The sequence below is a fragment of the Rhinichthys klamathensis genome, unplaced genomic scaffold (genome assembly GCF_029890125.1).
Source record: "Rhinichthys klamathensis goyatoka isolate OS25496 unplaced genomic scaffold, OSU_Roscu_1.1 h1tg000092l_1, whole genome shotgun sequence".
In the NCBI taxonomy this organism is placed as follows: domain Eukaryota; kingdom Metazoa; phylum Chordata; class Actinopteri; order Cypriniformes; family Leuciscidae; genus Rhinichthys; species Rhinichthys klamathensis.
In genome coordinates, this window is record NW_026606631.1 from 1,427,297 (window position 1) to 1,446,327 (window position 19,031).

At 38.3% G+C, this 19,031-nt stretch overlaps 2 protein-coding genes across 7 annotated transcripts in view; one reads left to right on the top strand and one right to left on the bottom strand.

The window, feature by feature from the left end:
• Positions 1-19,031, bottom strand: part of ldha (lactate dehydrogenase A4) — a 243,088-nt gene that overhangs the window by 163,283 nt on the left and 60,774 nt on the right. The window lies entirely within an intron of this gene.
• The window catches only part of brsk2a (BR serine/threonine kinase 2a), a 252,756-nt gene that overhangs the window by 109,056 nt on the left and 124,669 nt on the right, over positions 1-19,031 (top strand). For all 6 annotated transcript variants that reach the window (XM_056252082.1, XM_056252083.1, XM_056252084.1 and 3 more), the window contains exon 2: positions 12,828-12,922. In XM_056252082.1, the coding sequence (XP_056108057.1) occupies positions 12,828-12,922 (95 nt within the window). The remainder of the gene's footprint in view (positions 1-12,827; positions 12,923-19,031) is intronic.

The window sequence follows — 19,031 nt, forward strand, 5'->3', positions numbered from 1 at the left end:
CACTAAATGCTACAACTGTGTAGAATATGGCATCTTTAAGGCAGAAAGGCATGATCGTTTATTTCCTGCAGGAGTAGACGGATATTAAACCTTACATTGAACGTTTTCCCCACGTTATGGTGGTGAGGATGACAGTAGGTGGCCCAGTTTGTCACGTGTGACTGCGTTTGCTTCAACAACCGAACACTTGACTGTCTGCACACGTCGCCAGGCCTGTCAGCGGAGTCTAATTGACATTCAAATGTATGCATGCACCTCCTCAAAATTTGATCACCCATACCGGGGGGAAGGTATCGTAGGGCTGAGCAGTAAAGGTCTTTTGGCAAAAATGACAGACGCCCACATCCAAAAGCATGTATGCGCACACTGCCGGGACAAACACCAGTCCTGGAAGTTGCAACAGCGATTCATTGTGCTTTTGAAGGAAACTCATGCACAAAAAAACGCTTTCGGCAAAACCCCTGGCCACCCCATCATCAGAATTTAGCAGCGCTGTCGTGAGGGATCCAGATTTCCCGCAGCCTGTCAGTGTCCAGAATGGGACGGGGACAGCGAGAACGGGCCTGTCATAAAGAAACATCCTCCTGGTCGACAGGCCGAGAGAACTGCGGATCGAGAAAGAGAGGCAGTCAAAACACAGCAGCGGGACTCCACTGGGGCTTGTGCTGCCGTTCTGCTCAGATCTATTTTTAATGCCTCAAACTCCACGTCAGCAAAAGGAATGCATAATTATAGATTTTTTTATAATTCATGAGGGGCTCATTAGAACAAGGAGGCGGTTTGGCGAGCCACATATGTGCAGGGGCTTAGGAAACTTTTACATTTGTTTGGTTGTTTTTAGGTAGTGCCGACATTTTAGGTAGCATTGTCCAAAACATCCGTCCATCCATCTGTCCGTCCATCCGTCCATCCATCCATCCATCCGTCCATCCGTCCGAATGCAGTGGCAAACTGATTATTGATCATTTCTTGCGCATTTCTTGTAACCTCAAAAGACTTTTAACATATGCATGATTTGTAAACTGATACATTTTGACGTTTGTATCACATCAGCTCCATATGTATGGCTTTTCTAATGTAGTAAACTTGCTCTGTGGCTCACCTGGTACAGCATCACACCTGTAATATGGAACGCTCTGTACAGTGACACACGAGACACGTAAGAGCTCAAAGACTTGTAGAAGCAGATAAAAGGGCATGGTTGCTTCAGCAAATGTGTTTTTAGCTCTCGTTTGCTTTTGTTAACACTATTGGTTGCGTTTAGGGTAGGGTCATTATTTTCTAACGCAATAGAGCATTAACATTTTAGTGCCAATCACTGGGCATTTCACTTTGAAAGTGTCACGAAATGTGCAAGAAGCAACGTAAATATCATTTATCAATTATCAACGCAAATATCATTTTGTACAAATGTCACCACAGGTTACTAAAGTGATGCCTGCCTGGGCAGAACCTGGATATTTTTAAACAGAATTTCAGTAGGTTCACAACTAAAATGTGTTAAAATGTAATAAATCCCCTCTGATAGAAGAACTAGCATTATTTAAAGTAGACACACGTTTAAGATAATTCCCTAAATTGAGTCATGAGCCAACAGACATGAAGAAAATCTGTCCGCACATTTGTGTAGATATATGGAATGAACAAACAAAATTAGAGATGCAGAAATCTTATTTCTGTCACAGAGGAGCAATAAGGAAAGGTCTGTGCATCTGGAGTCAGTTACGGCTGAGCGAAAGGAGGAATTTGTGAACTGCTTATTATTCAGAACGAAATAGAGCTCATTTTGGCAGTATGATCATAACATATTCAGAACACTAGATAAGATATTCAAGGTAGTATTAACAATTTTAAGTCAACTTTTTTTTGATTTTGCAAGTCTTGTTATATACAGGAGTAGGGCTTTCAGGACTGCTTATTTATATGAACTGACTGGTATGGTATCACCATACTATTTTATTTTTAATTTAAAAAAAAATCGTATGTTTTGGTCCTTATGCTTCATCATTGGTTATTAACAGTTTTTCATTTTTAAATCACAACTTGCTTAAAAAAACAAACAAACTATAAATTGGGTCATTTAGTCAACATGGTACCAGAGCAGTATTTTTTGGTATGAATGGTGACTAAAATAATGACAGTTATTGAATAAAAGGATGAAATATGCTATCCTGTTCAACTGGTCTTCAGGCATAATGATAAAATATTATTTCATCTAAAAAGGAATATCTACTCAACTATTGGCAACTGCAACTGTATGCTAATGCATGTATTAAATCTTTGGTCAAGGTGAATATTGTGTTTTTGAGCATTATTATGATGTTGCTGTGGACAGGAGCTCTTTTAATTGTATTGATTGTGAAGGTGCTCACAGACTGAGATCGATGCGGAGCAAGCGTCCGCTCTGTTGTCAGTTATACGCTGTGACTCGGCCGAGTGTTCTTGAGTTCTTATCAGAGCAGATGGAGCGCACACAAAGAGTTTCGTTCAGCAGTTCTCCTGTCGCATGGCTTTTTTCCCTTCTTTTTGATAAGGCCATTTCTTCTGCCCTTGCACTTAATACACTCTATCTTTGTGATAATGTCATGCGGTATGACGTCTGACTGTGATATGCTCTCTACATATATATATGTTTTGTGCTAATGTCTCTGTGTATTATCATTGCTGGCTGGAATAGGTCACAGTGCTCAAAGTGCATGAAATTCCTGGCCTCTTGAATCTCATAAACAGAAGCCTTTTGATTATGAGAAAGGACATTTTGTTTTGTTTTATTTTTGGGGGTATTTTTATTCCTGGTATCATGAGATATTTTTTCTTTATTTGTGGCCGCTGATCTCTGATGATTGGATCCATTCTAATGGTCTTGTCAACTGTTGAGTTCGCTGTCAGGCGTCATTATTGTTTAATTAGCTTCGGATGACATTTGAATAATATTCCCTCTCTGTCTCTCCATCACTTTGCAGGGCAGAGCACCTGAAGTGAACACTCTGAAAGGTGCAGGGCTTTACCGTATAACGTGTCCCTGTACGGTACACCCTACATCACCAATTAGCAGTTTGCAGTCCACATCCAGACCCGAGACTAAGTTATTCCTGGAATGTGAATCGTTTATCATAAATGAATGTAATTATAACAGCATTTTTATTCTCCATTTTATTCATAGAGAAGCTGAAGCTGATATGGTTTTGAAATCAAAAACAAAAAACATTTACACTATTTTCAGGAAGAGTTTAAATGTTAATAACAATAAAATTGCAACCCGATCTCACGACAATTCGTACGAATGATCAACCCCTGACCCCGCCCCTAAACCTACCCAAATTTTAGACAAATCGTACGAATTGGTCGTGAGATAGTGTTGGAAATTGCCATATGGTGCAACCATTATTTGAAAAGCTATAACATTTTTCCTTACACCTTGAATGCATTTGAGTGTACACTTCTTAATCTTTAATCATTTTTAAATTATTTTGACATTATTCATTCATAAACATTAAGCATTTGGGGAGTCGCACCACATGACATTTTAGAACCTGAACTAACCTTCCCTTGTCCTGAATAGGTCAGGTTTAATAAGTTAAGAGACTTATTCACCTTATTTTTGTGCATGTTTCTGCATGTTTGCTGCACCATCTGACAAAAAGTTTATCAAATATTAATAACAAAACTCTTTCACTGTTTAAAATACTTTTCTAAGAAATAATAAGCAAGGAATGATTAACAACGGACCGTTGAATTATTAGAAAAATAATGCACACTCAAGATGGTAATGCGGTACACTAATGGTACACTATCTTTCAATAATTCAATGGCTCGTCAATTATTACAGTTAATTATTCCGCTTACTATGGTTACCACAGCTCAAAACATTGTTCAGATCAAGTATTTTAAGACGTTTGTCAGGTTTTTGTCCTTAAAACGCTCTTGTGTGTGGGACTAATTTCTTACGCATCTCATCCCAAGCCTCCGTTGCTAATACCAAAACATAATTTTAGAGCTAGTAAACGAGGCTTGAGCCATTGATAGCAGACTAATGCAGTTATTAGAGAGAGAGAGAGAGAGAGGATTAAGTTCACCTTTATTATTACAATCGACTTGTACAAATGTACAATTTTTTACATCCCTAATTCAAACATCATATCCCAACAATATTGAAAGGGAATAAAAAAAAATTGGAAAAGTAAAAATACATATTCTTTTAAAAACCTAAGACCAATTGATTATCATATACAACACATAAAACCTCATTAATACACTAAATTAATACACAAAAAGCAGGTATATTATTTGTCAGACTGTAATATTCAAATTCCGTTCTCAATCTTGCTGCCACCAGGCTCATATACATTGCTTTAGAATTTGTTGCTGCCAACTCTAGGCCCTTATTCTTTCTTGTTTTCCATATGGCCAATTTTGCTGTCCCATTAGATAATTCAGTAAACATGCTCTCCTTCTTAAAAAAAAACTATATTTCAAACCCCCTATAAATATTTTGTCTGAAAATTCTTCTGCCAACCCCTGAAACCAAGTTGCAAGTAGTTCAAACAAATTATTCTAAATCTTTAAATCTTCACCCCCACCACAAAACCTACACTGCCCCCCCACTGCTGGGTTCAGGTGCGCCACATGCCTGTCCGTAGCTATCGCCCCGTGTATGATCCTCCACTGCAGATCACCAGTTCGCTTTTCAACAGGGAGTTTGTACAGGGTCCTCCACCTGTCTCTTACAAGGAAGTCTGGTCCCAACAACCCTAGCCATCTGGAAGCCTTTTGTCTCTTTACTGACTTCTGATGTATGTGGTAAAGCGGCCTTCTTTGAAGCACAATCCAGATACTCCAGTTGAGGTGTCTGGAAATTCAAGATTGAATCGGCAATTTCCCCTTCATTCTCATCACACATTAGTGCCGAAATACTGATCCTTGGAAAAACTTTCATGTCACTCTGGTTTGACATATGTCCTATTGATATACTTTCTCCATAAGCTCTTTGTATTGCCAGAGAAATTTCCTCTTATCAGTTTTGATCATAAATCAGTCACTTCCTTAATAGTTTCCACAGATTTCCATCCATCTTTATCCATTAGATGACCCAGCCTCACGACACCATTCCTGAGCAGACATGCTCGCACAATAACTGAGGACAAAAGTCTTGTCTGGATTCTGTTGTTAAAAAACAATGGTTCCTGAGGAGCCCAGTGAATAGAACTCCTCCTATCTCCGTCCACCTTTAAAACATTCCTCCACACGTGAAACATTGTCCAATAAAAGGGTGTAATTTCAAACAAATTTATATCTTCCAGTCTCATTAAAAACAGGTGTTTGTCAAGACCAAGCCCACCTGCCCTCTGCAAGATGGCACATGACGTTGGAGTTCATAATAAGTCTTTTTGATAAAGCAATCTTTTTGCTGCTTGTAATCTGAACGCGTGGGGCCATGCCATACCAAGCCATGTCCTCCCTCGCAATCTGGCAAAAAGATCACTGATGCTCGGACCCAGTGCTCGCCACTCCAGAAAAACTTTACCAATTTCCTCTGAATTTCACATAATGTCCTCAGTTGGATCCACAGTGTAGAAGCTGCCAGGTTATTGGCGACCAGAACTCTCCCCCTATAAGACAACTGTGGTAACAGCCATTCCCACTTAGACAATCGGGCAGACACCTTATCCAGCATACCCTCCCAATTCTTCCTTTGATATTGTGTATTGCCTATAAAAACACCCACAACTTTTAAATCTTCCCTTCCCCATCTCAAGCCACCTGGAAGTTTTGGATGTCCTACCTCATTCCACTGACCCATAATATAACCCTCACTTTTCTCCAAATCTATTTTGGCAGTGGATGCTTTTTCATAAAGTTTAATGTTCTCATTTAACCTTCTAATATCCTCATGCCTTGTAATAAGCACCGTAATATCATCTGCATAAGCGGACAAAACCAATTTTACACTTTCACTTCCATACTGAAATAACACACCTTGTAAATATTTTTTTAGTCTATATAAGAGAGGTTCAATCATTAGGCTATATAGCTTTCCAGCCTTTACCATGATAAATAAACACATTGGAGTACAACAATGTTACATTTGATAAAAAAGTTTCGCCAAAACCAGTGTTTAAAAACATTAAACAAATACTCATGATCCACCCTGTCAAATGTCTTTTCTTGGTCCAATGATACAATTCCAAGATCACTATTATTAAAATGGCTAAAGTCAACTTAATCTCTCAACACAAAAATATTGTCTATAATTACCTATCTGGGACACAATACGTTTGATCTTTATCAATCAAAAACTTTTAAACAAACTTTATTCTATTAGCCAGACATTTTGACAGTATTTTATAATCCAGACATAGTAAGGACACTGGTCTCCAATTTTTCAATAAACATAAATCCCCTTTTTTTGGCAACAATGAGAGGACTGCACGCCGACAACTTAACGGGAGTGATTTTTCTTTAATTTTTTTTTTTTTTTTTTTTACAAATACTTCATACAAATCCACTCCAATTACATTTGAAAATTGCTTATAAAATTCAACCGGCAATCCGTCTATTCCTGGAGACTGACCTGAAGACAATTGCTGCATTGCCTCTGTGAGTTCCTTAAAAGTACGGTAATTTCATTGTCCAGCAATTTGTTATGTCCATCTGGTAACTTTGGTAAATCATGCAGTAATTCCTCAGTACTTTTAGAGTCACATGATTCTTCACTATATAATGACGCTTAAAAATTCACTGCCATTTTTCTGATTTCCACCGGATCAGAGGTTATAGTTCCATTTGCACAACGAAGATGATACATCTGTTTCTGTTGAACATTTTTCTTTTCCAGGTTAAAAAAGTAAGAACAAGGAGCATCCATATCTTTAATGGAGCAAAACCTTGCTCTAATCAGTGCTCCCTTAGTCCGTTCCTGTAAAAAAGATCCAAGTTCCATTCTCTTCTTTTCCAAAAAGTCTTTCTGCACAGTTCCAGGATTATCCATAAGTTCTTTTTCTAACTGCACAATGTCTCTTTCCAGTCTTTGTACTGTTACTTTAATGTGAAATGAAGACTGCAAGGTATAATTCTGACAAAAAACTCTTATTTGGGCTTTTCCCACTTCCCACCACTGGCTAATATTCTCAAAAAAACTCTTTTTCATTTCCCACTTATTCCAAAACATTGTAAGTCTTTCACAAAACAAAACATCTTGTTACAGTTTAACATTAAAAAGCCAATAATATGTACATCTCGACAATTCTTTCAGATGATCTGAAAAGGCATTTGGTGAATGAAAAACATTCATTATTCTGTTGTTCCATATTTTTCCAAGATAAAACCGGTCCAATCTAGCCCCACAATATTGTCAGTCACTTTAACCCATGTGTACTGTCTTTCCCTTCCATTCCTTACTCTCCATATATCTACCAAACCTCTTTTTTTTCCCCATTACTTTGGATAGTACTTAACTAGATTGATTATGAGGTTCTTCACCATTTCTATCAACAGTGAAATCTGTTGTACAGTTCCAGTCTCCCCCTACAATAATACACACACCATCATCAATTTTTTAAAGAGATTCATTCAATTTCATAAAAAACCTCGCCCTTTCTGACCCTTTGTTCGGGGCATATTCATTAAGAAAAGCAAACAAAAAACCTCCAAACTCTATTTTTGTTAATATAGTCCTCCCCTTTTCAATTTCCTCAACATTCAAAATATTGATATTCATGCTCTTTGAAAAGAAAATAGCAACCCCAGCACTACTATTTGACCCATGACTTAAAACGAGCTTTCCACCCCACCACATACCCCATTCTATTTCATTATTATTATCAGTATGCGTTTCCTGTAAAAAGGCAACATTATTCTGTTTTATTTGCAAAAATTCTGAAACCATTGCCAATTTCTTCCTGTCTCTACCCCCATTTATGTTTGAGGAGCCAACCCTAAGAAACTCCATTGAAAAATGAAAGGATAAAAGAAACCATAGTAAGAGAGACACCCTGTGCAACTTAATCATTGCTTTAATAATTTGATTTACCCTGACGTAATTTCGTTAAGAGTTCCTTCAAACGAAATCTCTTCTTCTTACTTAGTTCATCATGGCTTATCGTTCTCTGTAATAACCGAAGCAATAAACTTATCCACATTTGGGAAGAAATTATTAACTTCAACTATTTTACCAAAAGTTGCATCCAAGAAATCATTTATTTCCTGCAATGTATACAATTCTCCCATAACTTGGGAACCAAATTCTGAAATTTCCGAACAAGCATCGTCATCCACCATCTCACTGTCATCGTTACTCTTTTCAAAGCCCTGTGATGTTTCAGATTGTGGCTCGATTTCACTTCCACCAACTTCTCTAATCACCGTTTCTACACTCCACTTACTTCTGCTGTCACTGTAACTTCACCAGCCCTCATCATTCCCTCAGTGTCCCTGCTTTGGTTCACATTAACAGTAGGCTCCTCACTAGGCCTCAAATTATCACCCACAGCAACGCCACTATCATGTACTTCACTTACAGCCTGAGGTTGTACTCCTCCATCTATTTCACGATCTCCATCATCAACATTCTGCTGCATATTCTCAACATTCTGAGCCTTATGTGGACATGCAACCCTCTTATGCCCAATGTCTCCACATTCAACGCATTTATTATTCCCGGTACTCGCATACACCAAATATGATTCTCCTTCATGCCTTCATTTGAAACATCCAAATCTTGTTCATTCAAAAACATAAAAACTTGTCTGCTGAATGATCACACGTGGTTCAAAGCCTCATTTTTTTGCATCCAAGAGCAATCATTTTAACTGGACTAGCAAACTTTCCGTAACTCCCAAGAGCTCGTTCAATTTCACTATTCTTAATGAATGGCGGCACATTTGATTTCGTCACTCTAGTAGTGGGTGTAACCAGCGGTGAAACAGTAATATAAGCACCACTTACCACAACGCCGTTGCTTATCAGACGATTAACCAAATTTTCTTCTTTCACGAAAATCACCTCCGCCTTATTCATTCGAAAAGCCGAGCAAATATTGTCGTAACCGATCTGCTCCCCAGCCGCGATCAATACATCCTCCACATTTACATTTACTCACAAAAATTTTCAGCTCACCTATCCAATATAATTAATATCCTTACTTATCCGTCATAACTTCCAAGTGAAAGAAATAAAAAAAGGAAACTACTTATTAACTACTATGTAGTTACATTTAAATTAGTCATTTGATACAATGCACTTATTCTGTACATACATGTTTTACATTGTTATATTTAACAAAAATACCTGCATGTCATTACAGCTGTAATCATTTCTGTAATTACATCTATAATTACACGGTTGACCCTTAAATCTACCCATAACACCAAACCTGTCCCCTAACCTTACTTGTATCCCACCTACTTGTATCCCAAGTTTCTTTTTTCTTTTCTTCAATACAACATAAACACAATAGGTACAATTTGCCTAACATTTTACAGAAGTAACAAGTACACAGTTAATGAACAAGTACACAGTAGACATGAAGACACATAACACACCTAAATTGTGACCCAGGACAGTTGTATCACCTTGACAGTTTCAGGAAATTAAAAACGCGTTCCTCACAGAAAAAGTATATTGAAGTCATTATATGTATGAGTTGCTGTGTAGAAAGTCATTGAAGTCATTATATGTATATGAGTCACGGGTGTAGAAAGGATGAGGAGAGGCGAGGATCTTATAGCAGTATTTATTCCATGAACACACAAACACATAGATAATCCAAAAAGTAGTTCAATAGCAATAATCCAAACATGAGGATGATGATAATAGTCCAACAGAAGAAACAAGGAAACGCAGGGGTAAAGACACTGGTGCTGCGTCCCCATTCGCCTACTTATACTAAATAAACCACTATGTCACAGTTTATAGGCCATGCTGTGACCGTTAATCCGGTTTATTTATCTTTTTTTCTATTTTTTCCTTATATATATATATATATATATATATATATACACTCACCGGCCACTTTATTAGGTACACCTGTCCAACTGCTCGTTAACACTTAATTTCTAAGCAGCCAATCACATGGCGGCAACTCAGTGCATTTAGGCATGTAGACATGGTCAAGACAATCTCCTGCAGTTCAAACCGAGCATCAGTATGGGGAAGAAAGTTGATTTGAGTGACTTTGAACGTGGCATGATTGTTGGTGCCAGAAGGGCTGGTCTGAGTATTTCAGAAACTGCTAATCTACTGGGATTTTCACGCACAACCATCTCTAGGGTTTACAGAGAATGGTCCGAAAAAGAAAAAACATCCAGTGAGCGGCAGTTCTGTGGGCGGAAATGCCTTGTTGATGCCAGAGGTCAGAGGAGAATGGCCAGACTGGTTCGAGCTGATAGAAGGGCAACAGTGACTGAAATAACCACTCGTTACAACCGAGGTATGCAGCAAAGCATTTGTGAAGCCACAACACGCACAACCTTGAGGCGGATGGGCTACAACAGCAGAAGACTCCACCGGGTACCACTCATCTCCACTACAAATAGGAAAAAGAGGCTACAATTTGCAAGAGCTCACCAAAATTGAACAGTTGAAGACTGGAAAAATGTTGCCTGGTCTGATGAGTCTCGATTTCTGTTGAGACATTCAGATGTTAGAGTCAGAATTTGGCGTAAACAGAATGAGAACATGGAACCATCATGCCTTGTTACCACTGTGCAGGCTGGTGGTGGTGGTGTAATGGTGTGGGGGATGTTTTCCTGGCACACTTTAGGCCCCTTAGTGCCAATTGGGCATCGTTTAAATGCCACGGCCTACCTGAGCATTGTTTCTGACCATGTCCATCCCTTTATGGCCACCATGTACCCATCCTCTGATGGCTACTTCCACCATGTCACAAAGCTCTAATCATTTCAAATTGGTTTCTTGAACATGACAATGAGTTCACTGTACTAAAATGGCCTCCACAGTCACCAGATCTCAACCCAATAGAGCATCTTTGGGATGTGGTGGAACGGGAGATTCGCATCATGGATGTGCAGCCGACAAATCTGCGGCAACTGTGTGATGCCATCATGTCAATATGGACCAAACTCCCTGAGGAATGCTTCCAGCACCTTGTTGAATCTATGCCACGAAGAATTGAGGCAGTTCTGAAGGCAAAAGGGGGTCCAACCCGTTACTAGCATGGGGTACCTAATAAAGTGGCCGGTGAGTGTATATATTATTTTTCCCCCTATACACTACCGGTCCAAAGTTTTGGATCGGTAAGATTTTTAATGTTTTTAAAAGAAGTCTCTTCTGCTCACCAAGGCTACATTTATTTGATAAAAAAAAAAAAAAAAAAAAAAACTAACGGCAATATTAGCCGTTAGCGTTTGCATCGATCTGCACTTCGGATTCTAACCGGAAAAGTAGACCATTCGGGTATCTTTGGAACACTCATTTCAACATACTACGATTTGGGACACACTAATTATATTTTCGAATACTATTTTGGACAGACAGTATGCGAATTGGGACGCACCATGGGTAACAAGAGGGATAACCAGGAACAGGTGAAGGTGATTAGTTGTCATGGAAACTAACAAAGGAAACAAACCAGACACAACAAGACAAAAGAATATCAAAATAAGAGTCCTGGAACATAAAGTACTGGGGAATCATGACAGTTGGATTTTTTAAGGATTATTGGATAAAAATGTATTAAAATACTGTTCTGCTCAAAATGTTTTTCTAAAAAAAATATAAAAGATAATGACAAGCTACTTCAGTTCAGTGCCACTTGTTGAATCGCACAGCAGACATGGGCTGAATGGTGATTTGAAAAGCGCTATACACATACATCTTTATAGCACTAATTATATTATATTATATTATATTATATTATGAACAGTTTCATTACAGACATAGAATTAGCCATTTCATCTCCTCTTCAACAGTGGATAGTTTTGCTATTCATCTTAAAACCCTTCAAAAGCAGCCATTTTCCTTTAGCTTGTGAAGAGCCATTGAGTCACATGAGAGCAGTGGTTGTTCACGAGTGTCTGTTGAGTGTCATCGGGGATGAGGATTTGGTTGGGATGAGGTGGGGGGTTTTCTTACACTTTATTACAAACTAAAAACATTCACCTCATCCTCTTTGCAAATCACAGCATTTTTCGTTTATGCGCTTGTCAGTTTTCCGATACGCGTGCACCTTAGGATGTGAAACATTCATTATCTTGTCTCGCACAGGCGTCAAACCCTCCCTATCTACCCAACAGTTCGTGGTGCAAAACAACTTTGCTGAATCGTCTTTAGTGGTTTTTGTTTCGTTTGAAAATGCTTGCTCAACAATCGTGGAAGGGCCTGAGGTATTTACGCTAGAGATTTTTCTTTAGAAAGTCCTTGAAAGTATGGAGAAGAGAGGGGAACCGTGACGCATTGCTCTGTAAGCCTGTAAACATTCAACACTTTGACTAATAAAAGTGTTAACCGTGTGGCGGATGATTCGTAGAAACGATTTCCTTGAGCTGCTCGCGCACCATGAAACTCCACGTCACGAGTGATAAAGCAGAAAGGCCTTTAGGTTGCTGCTGTACACCATCAATTTGGCTCACAGTTTTGCTTATCTACTATACCTGGCCGTCGGTCTTGAGATATGAATGGAGCGTCTCACAGATGCCGAGGGAAAGACGCTCGTGTTTCGGTGTGTGAAAGGAAATGGCCTGTGAAAGGGTTTTTTGTGCAGTTGTGATTAAATTGCTCAGCCATGTTGCAGACCAATGTTGTGGATGCAGACCAATGATTAGACCAATGGTTTTCTTTCAACCTTTTCTTTCTTTTTTCCCCCCCTCTAGGCCTTGTAAAGCTCGGGATCCACTGTGTCACATGTCAGAAGGTCGCCATAAAGATTGTAAACCGAGAAAAGCTCAGCGAATCCGTGTTAATGAAGGTAAGATTTCATTCTTTCTTATCAGATTTACACACAAAAACAGAAATAATTCACTCATAAATGTAATTTGTCATCATTTCCTCACCCAAACCTTGATTTGACTTACTTTCTTCTATGAAACACAAAAGGAGAAATTTAGCAGAATGTCAACGCTGCTCATATAATGAAACTGAATGGTGACCAAAGCCTCTAAAGCTCCAAAAAATGACAAAAACCACTATAAAAGTATAGTCAGTTTAACTCATGCACTATATTTTTCATAAGTCTTCTGAAGTTATACTGTATGATAGCTTTGTGTGTTTTTTATTTATTTAAAGTCATTATTCACTGAAAATCTTTCCCTTTGTTGCAGCTCTCAAATGTAAAAAAAAAAGTTGATGATGCCAATTGTTTTTGTTCTTGTGTCTTGTAAATCTAGAGGTGCCATATTTGCATATGCACATAATTCAATCTGGCTGAATAACAAATTTTTGCTCATATAAAACATAATGCATTTGTAAGTCATATTGACTACTTTGATACTGTTATGATGCTTTTTTGTGATAGTTTTGGAGCCGGTCAATGTTTACTATTATTGTATCTAAAAAACAGCATGAATATCCTGCCTAACATCTCTATTTGTTTTTCAAGAAAACAAAAAGTCATACAGGTTTGGAACAACGTGTTGGGTGTTTAATGAGTTCATTTCTCCCTCTAGTTTTTCCTAAAGTTGTTTAAAAATAAAGATTAAACAAATGAATTGATGAATGAAACCGAGACTACAGCCTCATAATGATATTTATATCCTGTAAAACTATACTCTGGGTAGTAGTTGGCCCATAATTATCTCCTCTGATAAAAGCAGTCGTGGGAACACCGAGACTAAAACCCAAGACCAAAGAACCTGATTAAGGATAATTGTCTTTCAAGGGAGGCGTATTAAATTATGAGATGCTTGTTATTATTTGGAAATGGGGGCAAACTTGTAGAATGCCTTACTTTAGAATATCATCTTCCACACATACTTCAAAATATATCATTTTAGATGCAAACGTATATAGTAACTGTTTTCCTTTTGCTCTAACGGATATTAACGAGGAAGGGATTTGGCCAGGACAAGCAGCAATAAATAAATTCAGCAAGATTAGAGACCGTAAACACTACAATTCTTTCAGATATTTGCACATTTGAGGTTTTTCCAGGAGGCCGAGGCCCAAATTAAGATCTTTTTGGAAATAAGCAACACCCGAGGCTTAGAGACCGAAGGTTTTTGTAGGACTGGCAACTAAAATACACACCAGTTATGTTTTTAACCCTCTGGTGCTCTTCGCGTGTCGGTCAAAAATGGTTTCGGTTTATTTCAAAGAAATTAATGTACTGTATTTTAGTTCGATAATGTTTTTTATTTAATATTTTGTATTTTTAGGGGATTTTATGGTGCTAAATTATATTAACGCTAAATTACATTATTCACTTTTTGAGCATAGACCTGAAAATTTCATTTCCAACTGAAACTGTCATAAATCTTTAACACAGACTTAAGTTTGATCTCTTTTCAAAGACGACACTTGGCAGGTTATTGCTGAAGTGAAAATAAGTTGTAAAAGGTGAATTTAAAAAAGTTACAGAATTTTACGTTTATTGTCATGAAAAATGTGCAAAAATACTATTTTAAATTTTTATATGAAACATATATATTTTCAAAAAAATGTATTACATGTATTCACATAGCAAGTGCCAAAACCTTTACCAAGTTTCGTACCATTCCGATTAAGAAAAATCTACCCGCCAAAAAAACAAATGTAAAAATTCAAAAGCCAATCAGAAGCCCTCACCGAGCGGGCTGCCAATCAGAAGCCCTCACCGAGCGAACACGAGTCTCATCAGCACCAACACTTCCACATGAACTCCAAACGACCCGACTGCTCTTCAGAAACAATGAAGACGATTAAACTCACACTAATCATATGCTCCTCAGGTCTAAACAGTCTGTGTTTACAATGTAATTTATTCCACATATCACATAAATAATGCATGTTCCACCCTGCCTGAACTTGAAGTTTAATGTGACTACAACAGATATTACAATTTGCAGACGTTGTTTTCATGTAATTACTTCGGTATGAGGTAAAAGTCGATTTGAACAGCCACCAATTTATCTCCACATGGGTTTGAGAGATGAGGGGGCGGATTGTCAGGTTTATTTTGGACAGCGGTCTCTGTTCGGAGCATATGTGTGTGTGTGTGTGTGTGTGTGATTTGGTGTGCTGTCTTACTCTTGGCTTTGACATTCTCATTGTTGTCGTCCTGTCACCGAGATGAATATGGGCTATCCCAGCACCTGCCTCTCCTCTCATTCCTGCGGCTCCAGACCAACATGGCAAATGTCACCTTTTTAAATGCAAATGTTGCGTTCGCTGTTTCCGTCCTGGCACCTACACCCCGACGCCGTGTCCCGCTGGGAATGAGACTCTCACAGTCATTCTTTCCAGTGTCCACATCACTGATTTTATTTGTAGATGTAGAGGACATAACCATATGAAGTCCACACAAGCACACATGGGCCAGATTCACAGCAGCCGTGTTGAAGGATTATAAGAAAGAGGATTTAGATTGAAAAAGAGGATGTTATGGAAGCTATGAGAGTTAGATAAGGACTTCAGTTTGGGCTTAAATAAATAGTTCACCCAGATATGAAATTCTGTATTCGTTCACTCACTCGCATGTCTTTTTTAAACCATTTGGATTCGTTTTCTTCTGTGGAACACAAAAGAAGATGTTTTGCAGAATGTCCATGCTGCACTTTTCCGTATAGTGAGTGTCAATAGTGACCATGTCTGTAATTTTCAGTGAATAACAAATGTAATTTTGGCTTGTTTATCACACAAAACTGTTATATAACTTAAGAAGACTTGAAATATGTAATATAGACTACTTGCGTTTATATTTAGTACGAGGAGTTCAGTTTAGTGCAGAGTTGCCATCAATGTACAGTAGAGCGTTTCAAATCACTCGCTTCTATTTTTTTTTATATAGCTTACCTTGGAAGTTAGCTGACTATGTAAACAGTATATAGCAGTGCAGCTCACGAGGCTTTGGAAAAGAGTGTGTGTTTGATAGGGAGTGTGTAACTGATGGTCTCTGTGATTGAACATGAGTGTATTGTGTACGTGTGAGAACGCGAGTGGGATGTGGCGCATTGTCGAGGCCTAAGGGAATATTTAACATTTGTAAAACTCCCGAGATTATAGAGTTTATACTGACTCATAGCTACACACACACACACACACACACCATAGTCTGCAAAAAGCAGATAAGTCCCCGTCTCTGTGTGTGAGTGTACATACATTTTCATACGCTTTTCTTCATGTGAGCACCCTTAAAAACTAGAGGTTTAATCTACATTTCAAGCAAGTTTCAAAGTCGGCCAAGTAAATAGATTAGCATTAGCATATCTGAGTTCAGAGGGGTAAGAAACACAAACACACAAATATAAACACACACATTGACGTGTATTGTGTCTGGGAGTTTTTCTCTTTTTTTGGCCATGTTCAAAATGGAACACTAGCGTACTACATTTTGCGCAGTACACACTGCATACTACACACTTCTGCACTGCAGTATTTTCAACATTTAAATATACTATACTAAATATAGCATCTCTTTCAGAAAAGCAGGTGATATGGCGTTCTGAACGTGCGTGTGTGTGTTAAAGCGGGCGCGCAGCGCGCGCTGGTCTGATGATTGTGCTTCCTGTGAGCTCTGGGTCTGATTAAAGCTCATTATCCACGGTAACTCGCTCTCTCACTCTCCTCTACTGACACAGCATCAAAGAGACACAACAGGGAGAGAGGGAAACGGGGAATAGATGGATGCAGATAAGGAGACCAAGAGGAATGGAAGGAGAAATGCAGTTTTATAGAGTGTGAGATAATGTATGGAAGTCAGAGCACTATTTGAAATTGCAGTTTGATTTTCCGTAACCCTGTCTCTTACACCGGTTCTGCAGTGTCGGCATTACCGTTGTTGTGTTGTTATACTTCCAGAACCATTTTTTCCCTGTTGTTGTCGTCTGATAGTCCTTCACCTCTGCTGCATAACCAAAGTTAAATTTAAACTTTTTTTATGTTGGAATTTTCAGGATGAACACACTATTTGCACTATACAACAAAATAGCATAGAATAGTGCACAAGTACGCGAATATGGACGCACCTAATATCATTAATTGTAATGCTTTCTAATTTTCTAGAAACACAGCTTAATGTGCTTTCAGAAAGTTAATATTTTAATTTAATTTAAGTTAAATCAATTTAACTATATTTTTTAACACATTTATCAAATTTGATATTATAACTTTTTTCATTTTTCATTTATATGGGTCAGAATTTATACGACTTACAGAGTTATTTGTTGACTGTCCTAGTTGTCAAAGAGTTCATATATAGCTAACATTACGCTAATAGTAGATGGAGAAAAACACACACTGCCAACAATATAGTCCCCCTGTAGTCAATCCCTCCAAAATAACATATATATATAAAAAAAAAAATTCCTAGAATTTTTTTTCTTCATGCCTTAAAATAGTTTGAATGTAACTCTACACCCTTGCCTCATTTAGTATACGCGGTCCCATGAATATGCAAATTAGCCCCGCCTCCACTCACTCACACCAGCTCAGAGATCCACTCATTGACGATCAATCGTTGACCTGATTGGTTACAAGGTAGTTTTTAACGTCAGAAACACCAGCGATTTCAAACCGCGTTTTTGAGACTGTCTTTGGTCCACTGCAGTTATATGGAGACAATACTCAGCAATGGTGTTGACTTATGAATTTGCACATGGTTTGTCTTAAAGCATATTAAAAACACCACATAAAACACACATTAAAAGCTTAATTTTCACCACTGGGGGACTTTAATAATAATATTTTTTACCTTAATTCAGTGACTAAATAAAATCAATAAAAAACTATTTAAAAATCAATCTAAAAAAAAAAATAATAATAATAATTTTGGAAAACACAATATATATATTTTTTGGTACTTAACAAGGCAATCATCATATTTTGGGGTGTAGCTCACATGGTCGATCTGCTGACACAGTTGCTTGTTGTGAGGAGTAGAAACACTACAGATTACAGCAAGTGTGTGTCCACTGTCCACGGTTTGCACTGTGTGTGTGTGTGTTTTCACTACTCACTGCTCCTAATGTGTGCACTAACTTAGATGGGTTAAATGCAAAGGACAAATTCTGAGTGGATTACTACTTCCCTTCTCATGTCTCCAGCGATTAATAGCTGTCGGTGGAAATGCACCTTTATAGACACCTGGTTACAATTCACGAAGATTGAATCAAAATGAGGTGCAGCGCTTGTTCTTATGCGGCTTTCAACACAAAACTTTCAGCCCACTGAACTCTATTATGATGTAGAACTGTAGACCTCTCAGCTCCTGAATGCTTGATTCGCTCCTCGAGCGGTCATACACTCTGTTTCCAAACGAATTATTCCCTAGAAAAAAGCCGAGACAGTTTTCCCCACTGGGTTAGCAGATCTTTGCTGTGCGCTCGTGAATCAAATAGCTATAGATTCCAGCGTTGCTTTTTTTCCATCCGCCCTAGTAGAGCCTATCACACTCTGAACTGGTTATTAGACGCCCTTTGTGAGGCATAAATCATCCCACAATCTGCACCTTCTCCCCTCGGCTTCAGCTGGTATTGATTTGAAGCGTCCAGTGACAAGCGCTCAATATCCACTCTGATCTCAGAACAGAGGTACCAATTCAGGCGGCTCCTCACAAAGGCTGTTGGTTTATTTTATTGTTCTGGCCTGGATGCCCTCAATGAAATATTGGAAGACATCCGCTTTCATTTGTGTTACTTTAGGCTGAGAGGTTACGGCATTTACACACCAGAGAAACCTCTGATGAAGGTTTTGACGGATAGCAATACGTAACATCGTTTGAGATCGGGTTAGGAAAAAGCCAGAGCGATGGAATGCGGGAATTGGGTCTACCAAAGCACAAGTGGACTCGTCACTGTTTCCATTGCTTACAGAAACATTGCAGGATGGAGCCTCACTTTTGGAAATTCTTGTTGAAATCATTAGATTTGATTAGATTAGTTGCT